The sequence below is a fragment of the Larus michahellis genome, chromosome Z (assembly GCF_964199755.1).
Source record: "Larus michahellis chromosome Z, bLarMic1.1, whole genome shotgun sequence".
Classification (NCBI taxonomy): Eukaryota; Metazoa; Chordata; class Aves; order Charadriiformes; family Laridae; genus Larus; species Larus michahellis.
This window is the reverse complement of record NC_133930.1, coordinates 29693443-29712388: the sequence shown is the minus strand read 5'-3', so window position 1 is coordinate 29712388 and position 18946 is coordinate 29693443. Positions and strand designations below refer to the sequence as shown.

The following is an 18946-nucleotide window of genomic DNA, read 5'->3' as shown; positions in this document are numbered from 1 at the left end:
GTTCTGTGTCTGAAAGGCAACTACATGCAATGTCAACAATGTATTTTATAAAATGAGAAGCTAGAAAGTATCATGTTTACAACCTCATTTTAGAAAGTAAATTATGTCTACACACAGACTGCAAGAAAACCATTTGCTTTTAAGCATGCAACAAAGCTGAGAGGGATTCTTCAGCATACTCTGTGATAAAGTCAGTATCTTTTTCTTGTCTTCAATTTTCTGAATAGAAAGCATAAATGTTAATCCAGGTAATTTTTTTTGCTGGTTATAAACAACAGCTCTTCTTAGTACATTTGTGGTGATGATTTTTTCTTAAGCTGTAGCAATGGCACACAGAACAATCACTGACACTTTAAAAAAAAAAAAAAAACCAACAACAAAAAAAACCACCTTGTAAAATTCATACCTCTCCATCAGGACCGAGACCAGATGCCATTCCTTCTGCATTTTCTTCAGCCTTCTACAACAAATGAAGAAGTGAAAAATATCATAGTCAAATTACAGGTATAGAGAGAATACTTTACATGATATAAGTGTTTCACTGTATTTCTGAATTGCCTGGGATGCATGTAATTTAAGGTGTGGGTGGATATAGGTAGAAATAGGCACACAATTACTACTACACATGCAAACCATTTACTAGTATAAACAGGGTACTAAAATACCTCTAGTCACTGTAATAAAATGGCATCTAAGTGGCTGGCCTACTGAATTTCTGGTCCAGACGAGAGGTCAGTTGCTTACAGACTATGCTAATACAAATAAAATAGTAATTAATTTTCATGTGATTTGCTATTAATTTCCTCTAAGTGCTTTAATCTCAGTTTCAGAGGTATCACCAGGCATCACAGATCGCACATTCGTGCAGACACTTTTATTTTGAGTACGTACACAACTTTCTGGGATCTGACAACTAACTAGCGGGGGGATTTGGGAAGTTCTTTATACTTTATCTCAATTAAGTCTAGACCACAATTACTCAAATCACAAACAAAAAGAACCTTGAAGATCTTAGCTGGAGTAAGCTAGATTTTTTTTCTCTCCATGCACCGCTCCAATGAATAAGCAGTATCTTCATCAAAGCCTATCCTCATTTACCCTACTTCAAAATGTCAGGATAGTATGAGATAATGGAAGGCATAGCTTGGTTCTGAATTGGAACTTTCCTAAACAATTCTGGCAATGAGCAAGAAAGGATACAATACAGTGTCTACTCCTGCCACAGTGCTGGGCTTGCGGTACCACAAAACAGTTTTATTTCAGTTGCCAACGTAAACAGATCAGACCAACAACAACAGACCTCCTGAATTATGTTCTAGAGATAAACAAATTCCAAGTATTGTTAATGTGTGTGATAAATTCAAATAATCCAGCTGTTTCTTTTATTTAAGAAGTATACTTAAGGAATAGGTGCACTTCTGAATACTGAGATCCTCAAGGTCTGCTCCAAGCCTTGAGCTTGCTCTTGGTCTTTGCCATTGAAGTCCATTTTCCAAGGCATGAACTTCAAATGAACATGCAGCAACAGGCATGGGTCAATTCTATGTTTTAAAAAGTTTATTCTTATTACATTTATATAGCCTTCAGACTTCAGGACACATGCCTAATTATCTTTGTTAAATACCTTTTCACTAGTATTAGCAAAAATGGAAATCTGGCTAATAAGCCAGACAATTTACAACCTATAGTTAAAAACAATTTTGGAAAGCAGAATCATATGTTACAAAGGAGATAAATGTAAATAACAACAGATATCTTGCACTTGTATTTTGGGCTATGCAAAGATGTCTTTAATCTTGACAATTTAATCCTTGACAAGGAAATACCAATTTTATAAAAGTAGGAAGCTACATTTTCTTCATTCTTCGTATAATGACAAGAAAAACTCCTATGGATAAAGGTGAAAGGTTGCATAGCAAGTTAAACAAAGAGTAGTATTTGTGTGCACTCCTGTATCCTTCATAGGTGAGCAAAAGCTTGGTGGAAAGAATTTAATTACAAACAAAAAGGTGCAGATGATCAAGACAGAGCTGAGATTTTTTTTTCTGCTAATCTTCCTTTAGGTTTTAGGCAAGCATATTTATAAGCACTGAATATTTATGGGGCAATATTTTGTTTTTACTTCAGTGACAGAATATTATCTCTTTACTGACATGGCCAGAAGACACTCTGTTCCTCATATGTACTTCAGCTAAACCTACATAGAAATATAACCATATTACAGACATGGATTGGTGAAGGAATTAATGTTTTTCATTAGAGCAGTGCATTTACTCCACACATTATCCCATTAAGGATTATCTCTACTGTGAATTCTGTACATTAAATGATGTCTGTTCTCACTGGTAACACAGGTCAAGAACACTGTTGACGTTACATCTTTACTTTGTAAGTGGGGGATTGTTCCCATGTTAAGAACACACTCTAAAAAAAAAAGTAAAGTAGTTTTGGAGAGCGACAGGAGAAAATATGGAGCATTTTTTAAGCCACTAATCTCCAAAGTTAGAATTTTTTAAATGCTGGTATGTATTAGCATATTTAAAGTGCTGCTTGTAAACCTTATAATGTTTATATTTATATCAGTAATTAGTAGCAAAGCAGGCATGGAAATGGATTATAAAAATCCTCTTATCCATCCTGCAAGAGATGAAAGGTATTCAGAGGTCACAAAAATGACAAATTACTTAACGATTATTTTACAAACAGAATTATTTTTTCGAAAACAGCACTGTTCGGTTTCCACAAGTCTCTCTCACAGGGTAAAATACTTCATATGAAGAAAGGTAATTTTGAAAAGTTTCAATTAAATGTTATGAATGCACAATGAATGATACTACTGGCAGAATATCCACTACTGGCAGAATATCCACTTACTGTAACAAACCTACCCGAATTCTTTCTCTCTATTCAGTTCCAATGGACTGAGCCAAGTGTAGAATCTGGAGGTCTATAAGAGTTGCCCTGTTTGAAACAACTACACAAACGAGACTTTTCCCATCTTCTTCATACCATGTATTCTGGATGCATTGCATCCTTTTTGGGTACTTTAATCATAATTTACAAGTCTGTCCCAATTTTGCCTGTAGAAAGTCTATCAGCAAATCTATGTTAACAGCCCACAATTTTCTAAACCTGCCTCCTTCTCACTTTCTTTGGAATTATTAATAGCAAATTTCATCATAGAATGGTTTAGGTTGGAAGGGACCTTAAAGATCATCAAGTTCCAACCTCACTGCCATGGGCAGGGACACCTTCCACTAGACCAGGTTGCTCAAAGCCTCATCCATGAATGTTTCCAGGGATGGGGCATCCACAATTTCCCTGGGCAACCTGTTCCAGTGCCTCACCACCCTTACCATAAAGAATTTCTTCCTTTAATCTAGTCTGAATCTACACACTTTAAAGTTTAAAACCATTACTCCTCGTCCTGTCACTACACCACCTTGTAAAATGTCCCTCTACAACTTTTTTATAGGCTCCCTTTAGGTACTGGAAGGCTGCTATAAGGTCTCCCCAGTGACTTCTCTTCTCCAGGCTGAACAACCCCAACTCTCTCAGCCTGTCCTCACAGGAGAGGTGCTCCAGCCCTCTGATCATCTTTGTGGCCCTCCTCTGGACTCGCTTTAACAGGTCCATGTCTTTCTTGTGTTACAGGTCCCCAGAAATGGACACAGTACTCCAGCTGGGGTCTCACAAGGGCAGAGTAGAGGGGCAGAATCACCTCCCTCATCTGCTGGCCACACTTCTTTTAATGCAACCCAGGATATGGTTGGCTTTCTGGGCTGCGAGCGCCACACTGCTGGCTCATGTTGAGCTTCTGATCAACCAACACCTCCAAGTCCTTCTCCTCAGGACGGCTCTCAATCCATTCTCCACTCAGTTCGTGTTTGTTCTTGGGATTGTCCCAATCCACATGCAGGACAACCTTGCACTTGGCCTTGATGAACTTCATGAGGTTTGCACAGGCCCACCTCTCAAGCCTGTCCAGATCCCTCTGGATGGCATCCTTTCCCTGCGGCATGCTGACCGCACCGCCTGGTGTCATCAGCAAGCTTGCTGAGGGTATACTCTATCCCACTGTCCATGTCACTGACAAAGACGTTAAACACATCCAAACACCAAGTCCTGAGGAATGCTACTCATCACTGGTCTCCCTTTGGACATCGAGCTGTTGACCGCAACTCTTTGAGTGTGACCATCCTGCTAATTCCTTATCCACTGAATGGTCCATCCATCAAATCCATGTCTCTCCAATTTAGAGACAAGAATATGTCATGCAGGACAGTGTCCAATCCTTTGCACATGTCCATATATATATGGAGATAGATGAAAGAGAGAAAGAAAGTGAGAAAGAAAGAGAGAAAGAAAGAGAGAGAGAGAGAAAGAAAAAAAGAAAAAGAAAGAAAGAAAGAAAGAAAGAAAGAAAGAAAGAAAGAAAGAAAGAAAGAAAGAAAGAAAGAAAGAAAGAAAGAAAGAAAGAAAGAAAGAAAGAAAGAAAGAAAGAAAGAAAGAAAAAGAGGAAGAAAGAGAGAGAGAAAAAAGAGAGAAAGAGAGAAAGAGAAAGAGAGGAAGAGCAAGAGAAAGAGAGAAAGAGAGAGAAAGGAAGAAAGAGAGAGAAAGAAAGAGAGAGAGAGAGGAAGGAAGGAGGAAGGAAGGAAGGAGGAAGGAAGGAAGAAGGAAGGAAGGGAGGGAGGGAGGGAGGGAGGGAGGGAGGGAAATATTTCTTACATATTTCAGTGGAGAGAGATGTGTGTTAAGAATTTGCCAGTGTAGATGATTTTAGATACTCTGGTATGGGTATGACAATTGGGTATCACTACATTTATCACCATTAAAACGGGATTTGAAGAAGAGATGGCCTAAAAATACCAGTCGCAATTACTTGCCTTCTTTCTTCTCCTTCTCTTCTTCTTCTCTTTGGCTGCTTGTGCCTGTTTGTGCTCCCATACCAGGTTAGTCAAGTTAGCCACATATTCGTCTGTCTGCTGCAATAGGTAGGCCAGTCGTCTATCTTTCTTTTGGTCAATCAGCTTACGGTAGCCTTCTTCATCTTCAGCCTAGCAATACAAAACAGACATCAGTCATGACAGAAATGGTTCCAAAGAAACAGCAACCAATTCCTAGGTCCGTAATCATGTGTTATGTTAGTTAGGTTGTTATGATCTGCGTAGGGGGACAACTAAATGGACAACTAATGTCCCAGAGCGTCATACATTTGTGTTAATGGGTCATAGAATCATCACAGAATCATAGAATGGCTTGGGTTGGAAGGGACCTTAAAGATCATCAAGTTCCAGCCTCACTGCCATGGGCAGGGATACTCAAAGCCCCATCCAATCTGGACACTTCCAGGGATGGGGCATCCACAACTCCTCTGGGCAACCTGTTCCAGTGTCTCACCACTCGCACAGTAATGAATTTAATATCTAACTAAATCTACCCTCACCAGAGCAGAGTAGAGAGGCAGAATCATCTCCCTCAACCTGCTGCCCACACTTCTTTTGATGCGGTGGAAGATGCAACTGGCCTTCTGGGCTGCAAGCACACGTTGCTAGCTCGTGCGCAGCTTTTAATCCACCAATACCCCCCTGAGTCCTTCTCTACAGAGCTAGTGAGAGTCACATTCTATCTGGAGACAGTAAGAGGAGGGATAGCACAGGTTCTACCCTGGAGCATGTTGTGTTTAACATCTTTATCAGTGACCCAGAGGAAGGGATGGAGGGCACTCTAGTCAAGTTTGCTGATGACACGAAACTGGTGGATAGCAGTCAATATGCTCGAGGGCTGGGCTGCACTTCAGAAGGATATAAACAGCCACAGAAGTTGTGCCGTTTCTGACCTTAGAGGTTTTCAAGACATGACTGAAAAAAGCCTTGAGCAACCTGCTTTGAACTCAATGTTGGCACTGCTTTGGGAAGGTGGTTGGCCTAGAGAGCTCTCTGTCAGCCTGAGTGACTCTGTGACTCAGGGATTCTTTGATTCTAAACATCTCCTGCTCTCACGGATTAATGACTGGAAAATCTACAGCAGTTATGACAGGTAAGGAGGGAAGAAAATCACTTAATTCCACATCAAACAGATTAAAATGTCCCAAAACAGAAATGCTTGGTAAGTCTCCTACAGAGATGGTTTTTCAAAGACATGAAGTGCAGGTAGCCCACACCCAGAGGAAGAACATGGTAGTGAATGTGAACTTGCGTTTAGTCCTTTGTCCAGTATGAATACAAATCTTTTTCTTTTAGGTGTTAAAAGAGAATTTCTTTTGGGAAAATTATCTGTCATCTTTCTACTCTGGTGTTATTTCATCTTTGGTACAGGTCACTATCATGGACAGGATTCACCAGATAAGCCATATCTCTGAGTCATTCTGGCAACTTCTGCACCCTTATGGCACTGCTTAAGTGTGTTGTTAGGGGTAAGACATACCAGGAACTACTATTTTTATGTACTGTGAAGCAATAATGCAGCATTTGAGCATGCCAGAAAAATACAAGGAAAGTAGCAGACACGTCTTTGTCAATTTTGTCTAAAACAGCAAATAAAGGAAGTATACAATGCCTTATAAAAATAAAAAACAAGCAAGGAATATTTTAAAGATAATTCATTTCAAAGACAGCACTCTGGGAGATACAAAAGATCTCCTGCCTTTATGGAGAGACACCAGAAATGCAGCAAGTTGGCAAGAACAGCTGCGATGTTCAAATTGAGCTTGTGAAATTGCTTGTAAAATTCAGTTGTAATGTTCAAGCCATTAGAAGAATGAGACTTAAAACCTACCTTTTTAAAAATAATAACAATTAATAATAATTATATAATAATAATAATAATTATTATTATTATCATCATAATAACTGAATACACAGTCATTGGAATCTTGCCAAGGTACTTCCTTTATACATTCAATTTTGTCTTGACAGTATCCATTTACATCTTTTTAAATAATACCAATGGCCATTCCTGCATGTGATATATACTAGTATTAATGAGCTGTGACACAACCACTGTTTCTAATCGTAGCCAATGAAGGAAAATCTGTGGAATGAATTCAGCATTCCTGAAAAGATATGCAAAGAGTTTTAGACACAGCAAATTTTCCTAGACCACACTAAGCATCTGAGAGATGTTTGTAAAAACCCCTTGCACATATCTGCAAATTCAAAATTTATCACAACCACACTAAAACTAAATAGGCAAAATAACCCCACTACCATAACACACAGCCAGCTTTTGCAGAAGGATTTAAATGAGCAGTAGGGACAAGGACATCTGAGTGCAAAGCCCTAAACTGAAAATGCCTATGAAGTGCTGTATCTATTGTAAGCTTAACCACAGCCTTGGTGAAGGAGTCTTCAGGGAAAGCACTGATATTCTGGAAGCACTGGTATCCTGTGCTATTTCTGGACATTGAAATCTACTTCATATGCTTCAGCAGTGGATATTTTTATTATTTATTGTACTATGTGTTAAACTGACATAAGCTCAACCTTGTGATGTACAAAAATATTTCTAAAATATCACGATTATCTTTTTTTAATCAGCTCTTTTTTCTCTAATAACTAATATTTTTACAAGCTTGGTTAGATAGACTGCTGACAGTTATCGCTAATTATAAAGAGATAGCTGCCAAAAGGCCATACAGACCTGCCAAATAGACCTGCCAAAGCTCTATAATGCAAATTACCATGCAATTTTAAGAAATGCTCTAGGGCCTAAATATTTGTTATTCTCTTATGCAAGTCCTTCATTTACATTTTATACACACTTTTATTTCTAAGTTTTTATCATTTTTATATTTAATTATTTCTACGTTTCGTTTTGTGATTTTTAAAACCAAATTATTCAGTCCTCATTCATGGTGGGAGTAGATTCATTGTGGACAGGGACTAGAGTTTTACATTACATCTGCACCGATATTAAATAGTTACTGGTTTTTTACCAGCATGTTTCAAAGTAGGTATGTCATTTCCCATTCAATTCTATGTTGGTAAAGTGTTAAAAAAGAGCTAACCAATGTCTTGAAGAAATTTTTCCAACCCTAGTTGCAAATATACTTGTACATACACATTACATTCTGGAATTATTTTAACTCCTGAAATGTAGGTAGCCCACTGATTGCTGCCACAGTGTTCTGAAAAGACATGGTTATACAGAAACCCATTCTACTCTGTCCTAAGAACATTACAACTGATATTGTGCAGATGCAAGGAAGGGAAAACTATGAAATAGCAGGAAGGAGTGTGGTCCTGGAGCACTGATGGGTAGCACTGATTGCTACTAGTTCTCAAGATACATGCATTACTGTTATTGGTTATGTATTTTTGCTTGTGAAACCAGCTTTATGTAAAAGTTGCAGAGCAATGCCGTGAACATATGGAATTCATATGGAATCTTCAAAACTGCAAACCTTGTAATAAAACACACTCCACTATTTATATAATGGACCGATACCACTGCAATTAAATAACAGCATATGAAGTTAATGAGATTAAGTGATGTTATACAGAAATGGCTGTGCTAAGTTTCCATGCTGCCAGAAAAAAATAATTATCCTTATCAAAAACCTTAAAAAAAGAAGTCACTATAGGTTAAAATGAACAGTGTCACATTCATTACCATCATCAGAAACACACATAATCAAATTGTAGCAGTTTTAGATTTATACGTATTGTGTTACAGAGGCTTGTTTCTGCAAAGGAAATACATGGGTGAGGATGAGATTGTATATGAAATATTAAAAGGATACAGTATGTAATTTTAGCTAAAATAACAATATTCTTTCCTCTACTCCTTACCATTAGTCTCCTCATTCTTTCTTTCTCAATTCTCTCAGTTTCTTTTTTCTGCTCACGCTCAGTGTTGGCATGCCAAGTTGCTACAGCTTTAGAAAGCTTCTGAATTTTCCCAGCAACTGACCGGTGGTACTCTTTAAAATCTTTAGCATGCTGCAGTATGCTATTCAGGTATTCCTAGAAAGAGAAACAAGTTAGTGCAGACATGTGGACAAAGCACCAGATTTGCAATCAGGGATACAGAAGTTCTAATCTTATCTTTTTCCAATTGCTTATCACATGATTTGCGGTTTTTTTAATCTTAGAAACTCTAAAGGTAAATAAAATATGTAACAGAGAAGACCCACACAGCAAAGCAAAGTGCTTTCTGCCATGGTGCAAACAGCTAGTAAGTTAAAATACCTGATGCTTCTGCCTACGCTTCCTCTCCTGTTCTATCTTCTGCTGTTTCTCAAGCTTTTCTGTCATACGGGCCTCCCTCAAAGTCTGCCGCTTGCTTCGTTTGTAGGCTTTGGAGTTCAGTGCTGTCTCCAGCGTTGTATCACGACGCATGCAGGCTACTACCTCTTGTCTCAGCTACCAGTGGAGAAAAAAGAAACACTTAAAACAAAAAGAAACAATTTTCAATACATGGACGAACAACTTTAAACAGTGGTATGGCAGAGTAAAAGAGTAAGAGTCCAGAAGATGTGCCAGCCTCCTCTTCCTTTTCCATTACAGTTGTGAAAAGGTAGTGCCTATACAGTTGCAGCAGCTATGCCTGTCTAAGTCTTAAACTGAAGACAAATCTTAAGTCTCCACAGGACGGCCAAAAGTGTTAATCACTCTTAATCATAATTTATTCCTTCTTTACAAGATGCTGCAAATGACCGTTCTGCTGCAATGAAAGGGGTTGGCCAAGATATTACACCATTGAAGTAAAACACAAATAAACAACATACATAACATACTTTCTAGAGCTAGACCTGAACATAGCTGACAACTCATTTAATTGCCAGCTGCACAGGAGAGGTAAATGTTAAAGGCTTGCCACAGTCCAAGCAGTACAGCAGGGAAGTCCTGCTGCTTTTCATCTGACCTCTGACAAAACTTCATTACAAAGGAGTGCCAGCTGTAGAGGGAAGGAAGACTTGGACATCATAGTACAACTACTGCCAAGGCTTCTGTCAGGAATTATTTTTGCTTGACCTGACAAATCACATCTATGCTCTTCCAAACTAGGTGGAAAAGCCACTGGCAAGAGGCCCAGAAGAGTCTGGCAGTGTGATTCCTTTCCTGAAATTCATTTGATGATTTGATGACTCAACATCCAACTTAGGTATTATCTTGTTATGCTTCATTTTCAAAGTCTGAGTGCCACACTGGAAATCCTTAGAACAGATCACACAGAAATACCACACACAACACCAACATACAACTCTTCCTAAAACAACAGGACCTGAGACAAAAATGAAGTATGTCCAGAAAGAGTTGTCTATTGGGATTTGCATGGGAAATCAGCTCGCTGCCTGTCCAGCTCTTTTTTTTTGTTTTATCTTTGTGCCAAAGCCATGTTCCCTATGAAAGATACAGTTCTACTGTTACACTTAAGAGTGGAAGAAAAGCAGGTAACAAAACAACAGCTGCACGTTCTTATCAATAAAATAAAATAAAAGCTAAGTTAAACATTTCTGTGACTTGCTTATCTGTCAATTTTGTTCTAATGCAAAACCTCCTGCTTAGGCTCAGGGCTGCTGCAAAATCTCTTGCCAATTTACTTTTTGCTACATGGACGCATTTGGCTGTGACCTCTATGAGAATTTTCCTGAAGTGAAAAGCATTACCTGGCGCTGGAAATTCAGTAACCTAAGTGCCTTCAGCTCCACTGTAGCTTTGGTTCGCAGATCAGGGGGCAGAGAACCAGGCAAGTTCTCCAGTTCCTGGATTCTGTGAGCAATTCGAGCCTGAAGCCTAAGTAAACAGAAAATTGGTTAAGACACCAGGAAAAATCTGTAAGGTTACCAAATTATACAGTAAAAATAGGCAATTTGTCTCAGGCATTGATTTGGCTTTCAGTAATTGTTTCTGAACTAACAGGCTTTTGCAGGGATGACATTAGGTATCCTTTTCCACTTTGAAAATAAACTGTCAAATAATGAAAATTGCCCTTGGCCCTTCTTTTAATTTTGACTAAAAGTATACATATGAAAAGAAACTCGGGAATTTTATTATACTCATATTATACAGGATTTTGTTTTCAAGCTATTTTGATGGGTATTGTTTTATGCTTCTTTTATTACTTGAGGTGTGTCTCATCACAGCCACCTTCCAGTCTTTAAAGAGAATGACTGCAGTTTGTTTGACTATTGCTATCTTCATGGAAAAATACTAATAACTATCAGGTAAACCGAACCTGAAGAAAAAAGCTTCCTATATGCTTTTTACAAGCACTTGAAGGATATAATCTCACCGTTTGAAGGATATATTTAATTAGACTTTGCAGTTCAGCAATTTATCTTCATCCATGCAGAAAGTGGCTAGTGCATCTACACAGACAACTCTTTGCAAAACAAGTGATGCACGCCTCTTCCTCATTAACTGTGGTCAACAGCACAGGTTATGCTTGCACATTCAAACCTGTCTGGCATGGATGCCATGCAGTAAACCATGAAAATAGACAAGAAGCGACTTTGCAGATAACAGAAAGAAACCACAGACAATGGACATGACACTACAAAGTGTATTTTTTTTAATTAGCAATGAGAAGGTGGAAAAAAAGTGCTTCCACATAATAGAACAACTTTAAATTACACATATTATTAGCTTCAAGAAATCTATTCAGTGAGATTAAAAAGCAGCACTTCATTTTGAAGAAAGTGCTAAGGAGAGTTTTATAAAAGCACGGTATGAATTTTTAATTTTGGACAGATTTCAAGGAACACAACAAGTTGAACAGCTCTCCACATATGAATAATTTAAACTTACATTTCTAAGAATTTTCAATATCTATGTTCCTTTTTATCCACCTTTAGTCACACAGAGATTAACAACGATTATCATATAATCTCATCTCAAATCAACACATGCTGCAAATAGCTTCTCAGCATCACCACGTAAATATGACAGCAGCTTTAACTCTCCATTTTCTTTCTCTTTGTTAATATACACTGGAGCCTTTTTTACAATCAGATCAAGGCTTTTTAGGAAGAAAAAGCAGTCTGCTGATGTTTCATTAGATTCAAAGCTTTCTCAGATCCTGCAATATGTTAATAGGTGCATACTGCTTCTCCGTCTGTACTGGCCTGTTTAACACGTGGTTAATGAATAGGAACACTATACTATACTTTTAAGTGCCTATTTGATGAATTGTTTGATGAAAGAAACTACGTAACTCCCTAGTAACAAGGACAGGATAAAAGAATTGCTGTCACTGAAAAAAAAATAATTAGATGTAACTTTGTAACAGCAAAAGTATTTAATGTTTACAATATTGTTCTGTGTGTAAGACATGCCCCAATATGTAAATCATGTACAAATTCCATTAAGAAACAGAAAGGTATATGCACTAGCATGTATTCTCCCCTAAAGGTCTGACATTATGCACTTGAGAGGTGTGCATACAAAAGAAATGGCCAAACACATCAGCAATTAACTTTTTAACGTCTAGCTCATAAATTAGTGCTAAATTACTGTGTCCCCAGCAGCACACTTTGCACCTTTAGTTCAGAAACATCACGAAAAGAGAGGAAAAAAAATAACAAAGAGAGAGGAAAATAAAACCCAAGACAGACAAGCGATGCGAGTGAAAGCAATTGCTCACCACCAATCGACCGATGCTCAAACAGTCCCCAAGAAGCAGGCCGCTGCCAGCCTCCCCCCAGTTTTATTGCTGAGCATGGTGATGTCATATGGTACACTAATATCCCCTTGGTCGGTTGGGTTCAGCTGTCCTGGCTGTGTCCCCTCCCAACTTTTCGTGCACCCCCAGCAACCTCGCTGAGGCACTGTGAGGAACAGAAAAGACCTTGACACTGTGTAAGCACTGCTCAGCAAGAACTAAAACATCAGTGTCTTATCAATGCTATTTTCAGAATAAATCCAAAACACAGCCCCACACAAGCTACTATGAAGAAATTTAACTCTATGCCAGCCAAAACCAGTACAGTCACTGAATAAACCTAATATGTGATTTTCAAAATTCATAACATAATCAGGTTCAAAGCTCACGCTTTCCAACAATAAGGCAGCATACCAAAATTTTACGTTTTGGATCTACCTGTATGTTTGAAAAAATGAATCCCTGAAAGACCTATGTGATAATTCTGTCTTTTCATGACAATGAGTAATTCAGTTTTCTAAGTATTCAAAGTATAATGCCCCTTTATTAAAAAATTAACTTCTGAGAGATCTCAAGATGCAACCGTTTCATAAAGCTTTCACTAACTTCACTGGTTTCGGAACACAAATGTTTATATTAGCTTTTTTCTATTTCCCTTTTATGAAGAAAGTATGAATATATCATGTTCCTGTATTAAACGTGCCTACACTGAAGCTAAGTCCAGCACCATCCAAAGCACAAAAGCTGTTAAACTGTTTTTTTCAAAGCTTTTTTCCAATGTTACTTACAGAGTTTTAAATAATTAAAAGACTTCCAGAAGTTCTAAGCATTGTGATACGCAAAGCAAAACCAAATTCCAGTGTTCAACATTAAAAAAGCTTGGATTGGTATCTATGTGCTGCCATAAAAAAAAAAGCGACAACGAAAAAAAACCATAAATAAAAACAAAACCCCAACCTTCTGCTGCAGAACCCTATCAAACTTCCACCTCACTTACTTTGCCAAGATCAGGGTACTTACACCCTAACGGATATGCTGTACCTGCAATCACTTCTCCACATCAGTAAACGCAACACCACTATTTTCTGTCACTCCTCACTTTCCTCCATACTAAGACATAATAGTTTAGTACAAATAGTGCAATGGAGCAGGGCTGGGAAGACAGAAGGAGTACCAATTTTAGTTTATTTGATGCAGAAAAGGTTACATTACACTAGCCATATGATTCTTGGCTCAGCTTAGCGCTATAATTCTTCACTCAGGGCAACTGTGAAACCGTGTACTGGTGTGTTCTACAAGCTTTCTGAAAAAGCTGTTAGAAAATAGTAATTGCTTATGCTGAAACAGCTATGGCCGTTCAGTCCTAAGGTAAAACAGGTAAGTGACAGAATTACCACAACATGTCAATAAATTACTTAAGCGTTATCTTATGCAAAAAGTAAGAGCTTTCCTGGGATCAAGGTCTGGATTCTGGACATGGCTTAACATCCTAAAACACTTCACGGTGTTTTACCTTGCTAAAGTGAAAGTCATTAAACCACTCTTCAGTGAGACAACCATCCCTTTTGGCTACCTTCCTCTACAAACTCATTGTTATAGTAACTGAAAGATGCATCATCAGTCCAAAACAAGCAAATAGACTAAGTGCAGCTTCTTTGCTCTGACTGATAATGATCAAGAATTTATTTTAGGTGCGGGTCAAGATCCTTCTGCCCGGCAGATTCTCAAGGTCAATTGTTTAATAGCCTTGTTGATGGGAGAGGGAAGAAATGTCTTTCTAACTCCACAAGAAATGTCATACTCTATACATTGCAATAAATATAATTCACCATCTAATTAGGGCATTCAGGAGGCAACTTTTAAAAGATCGTGCTTCCTGGTAACCTTTTTTTAAAATCTTGTCTGTAACCTCCTTAATATTCTCTCTACTGTTTGGTAGTCCAGCCAACCCCATCATCACTAATAAAATTTGGTTTTGCTGTGGCCACTCAGCCTTTTGACTTCCAATGTTCTCTTACAACCTCCCTTTTGTTTACAATTCAGTAACTTTCTGCACTGAATTAGTTTCTCTGTAGACTACAAGGATTTTGATTTCCTAATTTTCAGCATTTGCAGCATTCAAGTAATACACTAACCCAGCCAAGTCCCTGAGTCTGTTTTAAACTTACGTGATTTGCAATGATACTGCCAGTATGCTTTACTAACTGATAACCTGGGGTAGAATTAAATGATTGACTGGTTTGATGTTTTCATACTTCTCTTTGATGACACCTCTCTCTGGAAACTCAGTTTATACCATTGTCACTACAGTGGTTGATTGCAAGGAATTTAAGTGGAGAAAGTGAAAAACAACAATCTGCATATGCATTTGAATCTTGTTATTCTCTTTTACCTATATTCACGTTCTTGGAGTATTTCAACAGGATCCAATCCTTGTGGCTTCTGGATAGGGCTGATGCGATTCTGCTTTTGCTGCAGCTGAACAATGGGTGAAGGCTGTCCAGGTGGTGGCTGTGGTACAGAAGGCCCAGGCATGGCGGCGGCAGGCTGGGCAGCAGGGGGGGCAGGAGAAGGCCTCCCACTAGGGGGTGGCGCGGGAAGCTTTTGCTGCGCATTGGAGACACTCAGATCTGGGGCTTGGCCTGAATCATAAAAAGTACTTAATCATAACATGAAATACGGAACGCAGGAAGAAAATCAAGACAGTTCCTGAAGACAGAAAAGTGATGGTAAGGTAAACATTCAAAGTAACCAGAAAAAGCACACTGAGATAGACTACACTCTGTATTTAAAAAAACATACTAAAGTGCAAGTATATGATATGCTTCAGGAAGTGGTCCAAAGAAAAACAAAACACCTGAAATTTTATGATGAATGCCATTTCTTTTCCCATTACTGCTGACTATTAGAAGAAGTAAAACAGCCGCAGAACCCATTTCATGCAACTGTAGGACTAATTCTGCCTCTTGTTCACTGTCCTTGCACCACCTAGAAGAAGGACTCTCCAATCACCACCCTACAACAAGCACAACTAAATCTGCTTTTAGAGCTCCATCAGAACTAGATAGCCATACCAAAACTTCTACAACTGTACTTAGAACCTGTCATATATAAATAACCTATGTTTCATTACAATCTTCTATTAATTCTATTTAAGTATTTCAACTACCAGGAATTCAATTACTGTTTTATCTTAGAGCATTCTAATCATCTTGAAAATTAACATGAAAATAGTACCTGCCCCTCATAGACACTAAGGTCATAGATTTTGGTATGCCATTAAGACAAGTCACCCGTGCATTCAGATGTTCAAAAATTGTCACTGACGAGATGCACCTGCAATCTTCTAATCAACCTTAATTCAAACACAACATCTTGAAGTCTAGATAAAAAGATTCCTTCAGAGATCACCATTTGTCATTCACGCATCTGCATCAAACTCCAGAAAAGGAACTTGAGCACAAGCTGTAGATTCTGTATTTAGTAACAGTGCATTTCAGCTTATAAAGTAAGCCCACCAAAAGCCTCTGTGTAGTCTCAGTTTTCCGGGAATCATGCAAACTGAACTGTAAAACAAACACTACCACAAACGACTACATAATGAATGAAAAATAAATTTGAAGAGAAAAGCATAATCTTTAAATATACATCAAATAAAACCTCCAAACAGATACAGAAAGGACAATTTTTTTCTTATTAAAAAAAAACAGCAATGAAAAAAGATAAACAGTAAGCAGCTTATAGTTAAACAGGACAGACATATTATTATGACATACTGAATTATTTAGATAAAACTATCCATCTAGCAAATCTGTATACCTGCCAGCATTTTTTAGTAGCAGCATTTGAGCTAGAAGGCACTGTGCCTGGTAAACTCATATATAAAACCTCTCAAGAAACACTTTTCCCCTCTTTATTATCCTACTCAAATTGTAAGTATTCGTTGGGAGTATTCCAAGAAAAGCAATCCTACATCTGAATACATATTAGTATTTCATTTTCTTCTTAAATTGCCCTAAGTAGCTGACTAATGACAGAGAACTTCTTATGACATAAACTATCATGGAGTCATCACTGTCCCCAGATTTACCCACAAGCAACAACATCTCATAATACTTCTACTGTATGAGAAGCCTGTGTTATTCGCAGGCCTCCAACATTATATTTATTTTTAAATCTCTCTAAAAAAAAGCCCCAAACTTCAAGCAATATATATTAGTAGGGATTTCTAATTCTTTTCAATACAACACTACTTCTACTCTACTTTCAAAAAATAAAATCAACCCGTAAACCCAAATCTGAATGATTTATTTCAAAACCTGATTATCACGCAGGGAAAAAAAAAGTTACACTGTTCATTAGATCTCCAAGACTATACTGAACTTTCAAAGCAATCCAATTTTTAAAAAAGAAAAAAGGCAGCGTAATTCTACCACAGTTTGAAAACTTTTGTTTACAGTGCCAAAGACTACAGTTGAAAGACAAGCTCGCTGCAATTAAGCATGCTCAGAACCTAACTTATTAAGTAGGTTTTATGGGTATCCCTCAGGCAGCTTACATATTTCCTTTTGATTGTAAAAAGGTACTTCTTGTTCAGGCTGCCTAGCAATTGCAGTAATTTCACATTGTCACGTCATTCATGGACGAATAAATGGTTAGACTCTCCTTGATTCAAGTCCTAGGCACAGTAAAGGTTACACTATTTTTCAAGCATTTTTACCTTTCTTTTTCTTTTCCCCCTGCATCTTTTCCCTATACTCTACCCACACTGTTTAACTGTAACTCTGTACAAGACATAAAATTAGCATTAGACTTTGCTATACCTTCAGTCCAAGTTTTAGGGGTAATGGCAGCTGTATGTCCAGGCATCCCTGGAGCAGGCCCTGGTCCAGCTGCAGCACCACTCATTGTATGTAACCCAATACCTGCAATTTGACAGAGGAAAGAAACTTAGTAAGATATAAAGCATTTCCAAGCATTCAAAAATCATTCTATTTTCTAGATTGGTAGTCTATTCAGGCAAGCGGTATTTTTCTTTGGTAAATATGGTATTGAGTAGATTTTATTGTGAAAAAATATATGTAATGAGGCATATTAAAATTGTGTCTGCTAAAAAAACCTTTCTCGGTAGCAAAGCCATATCCACCAAAATAAAGCGACCAATGATACTATTAAAACATTACTAAGAAGAAAATAGTATCACCTTAACCCTCGATTTCTAACGCAAACTCAGTAATGGAAGTGTTCAGAAACTTAACAGGTCCAGACTGTTTAATGTAACACAGTTTTCTTCGGACCAAAATGTGCTTTCTTCTTCACTGTTAACATCTACTATCATTAGGAGGAAAAAAAAAAAGAACATTTTCTTTTCCTTATGTTTTTCATTTGACAGCACACTATACACGGTTTGTTCAACAACCTAAATAATCAGTCAACTTATTGCACATTTTTTACAGCAACAGGAGACTGAAAATTCACTCTAAGAAAAACAGTAAAATTGCAATCAGTAAAGTATGATTAACATTCAAAAAATGTCAAGCATAATCAGGATGGACACAGTACTGCACAGTGAAATAACTTTTCTTAATTTTATAGAGGTAGGACTTCAAGAATTACCTGCACAATGACATAAGGCTTCACTTACCAGACTGTCTGTTGAAGGCACTGGGAGGCTGCTGCTGTTGAATGCCAGGCAGGGTTCTCTTGCCCTGAACAGCAAGCTGGAGATTTTCTGGTAAAGGCTGACCTCTAGCTAGCATTTTGTATGCTAGAATCTGAGCCCGCAGCTGATGCAGCTGCACAGGGCTAAAAGGGGAAGGACCTCTGTTAGGTTGATTCATAACTTGTGGGTCTCCTGGAATAATGGGTCCTGGCTGGCTGGGAGTCATCTGGGGTGGAGTTGGACCTCCTCCAGACATTGGACTGGACACATGCTCTGGTGCTCCGAGTGGAGATGGGTGTGGAGATATATAACCTAGAACACGTAAGAGGATCACAAACTTTACCTCTCTGCTTAGTCAAATCTAAATTTCATCAAATTTCCTTAACATTACAGAGAGTATAAAAATGTCTCTCTCAAGTCAGGACAGCTGTAGTATTTTCTGCAAGAACAAAAGTGCAATCTGAAGTTCCCTGGGATATCAAGATAGCCTCATGAGCTATTCTTTGAGAAGAATTATGATTATACTGTCCATTAATTCCTAAAAATAACAATTACTCTCACATTTGGAATAAGACAAACTAAAACATGAAATACAATATGGAAACATCAGGATGCGGTACTAGAATGTTGGACAAATATTTCATTGTGGAACACATGCAGTGAAGTCTGCCTATTTTA

General features: G+C 38.0%; 1 protein-coding gene across 8 annotated transcripts in view; it reads right to left on the bottom strand.

Annotated features, from left to right (window-relative positions):
- The window catches only part of SMARCA2 (SWI/SNF related BAF chromatin remodeling complex subunit ATPase 2), a 118584-nt gene that overhangs the window by 64307 nt on the left and 35331 nt on the right, over positions 1-18946 (bottom strand). For 7 of the 8 annotated variants that reach the window (XM_074570862.1, XM_074570864.1, XM_074570857.1 and 4 more), the window contains 8 exons: positions 18251-18580; positions 17430-17531; positions 14999-15248; positions 10613-10739; positions 9192-9365; positions 8793-8966; positions 4887-5057; positions 407-460 (listed from right to left, as the gene is read on the bottom strand). In XM_074570862.1, coding sequence (XP_074426963.1) covers positions 407-460; positions 4887-5057; positions 8793-8966; positions 9192-9365; positions 10613-10739; positions 14999-15248; positions 17430-17531; positions 18251-18580 — 1382 coding nt within the window. Of the gene's footprint in view, positions 1-406; positions 461-4886; positions 5058-8792; positions 8967-9191; positions 9366-10612; positions 10740-12588; positions 12793-14998; positions 15249-17429; positions 17532-18250; positions 18581-18946 lie in introns of those variants that run through there. The other variant, XM_074570865.1, reaches the window with a different exon arrangement.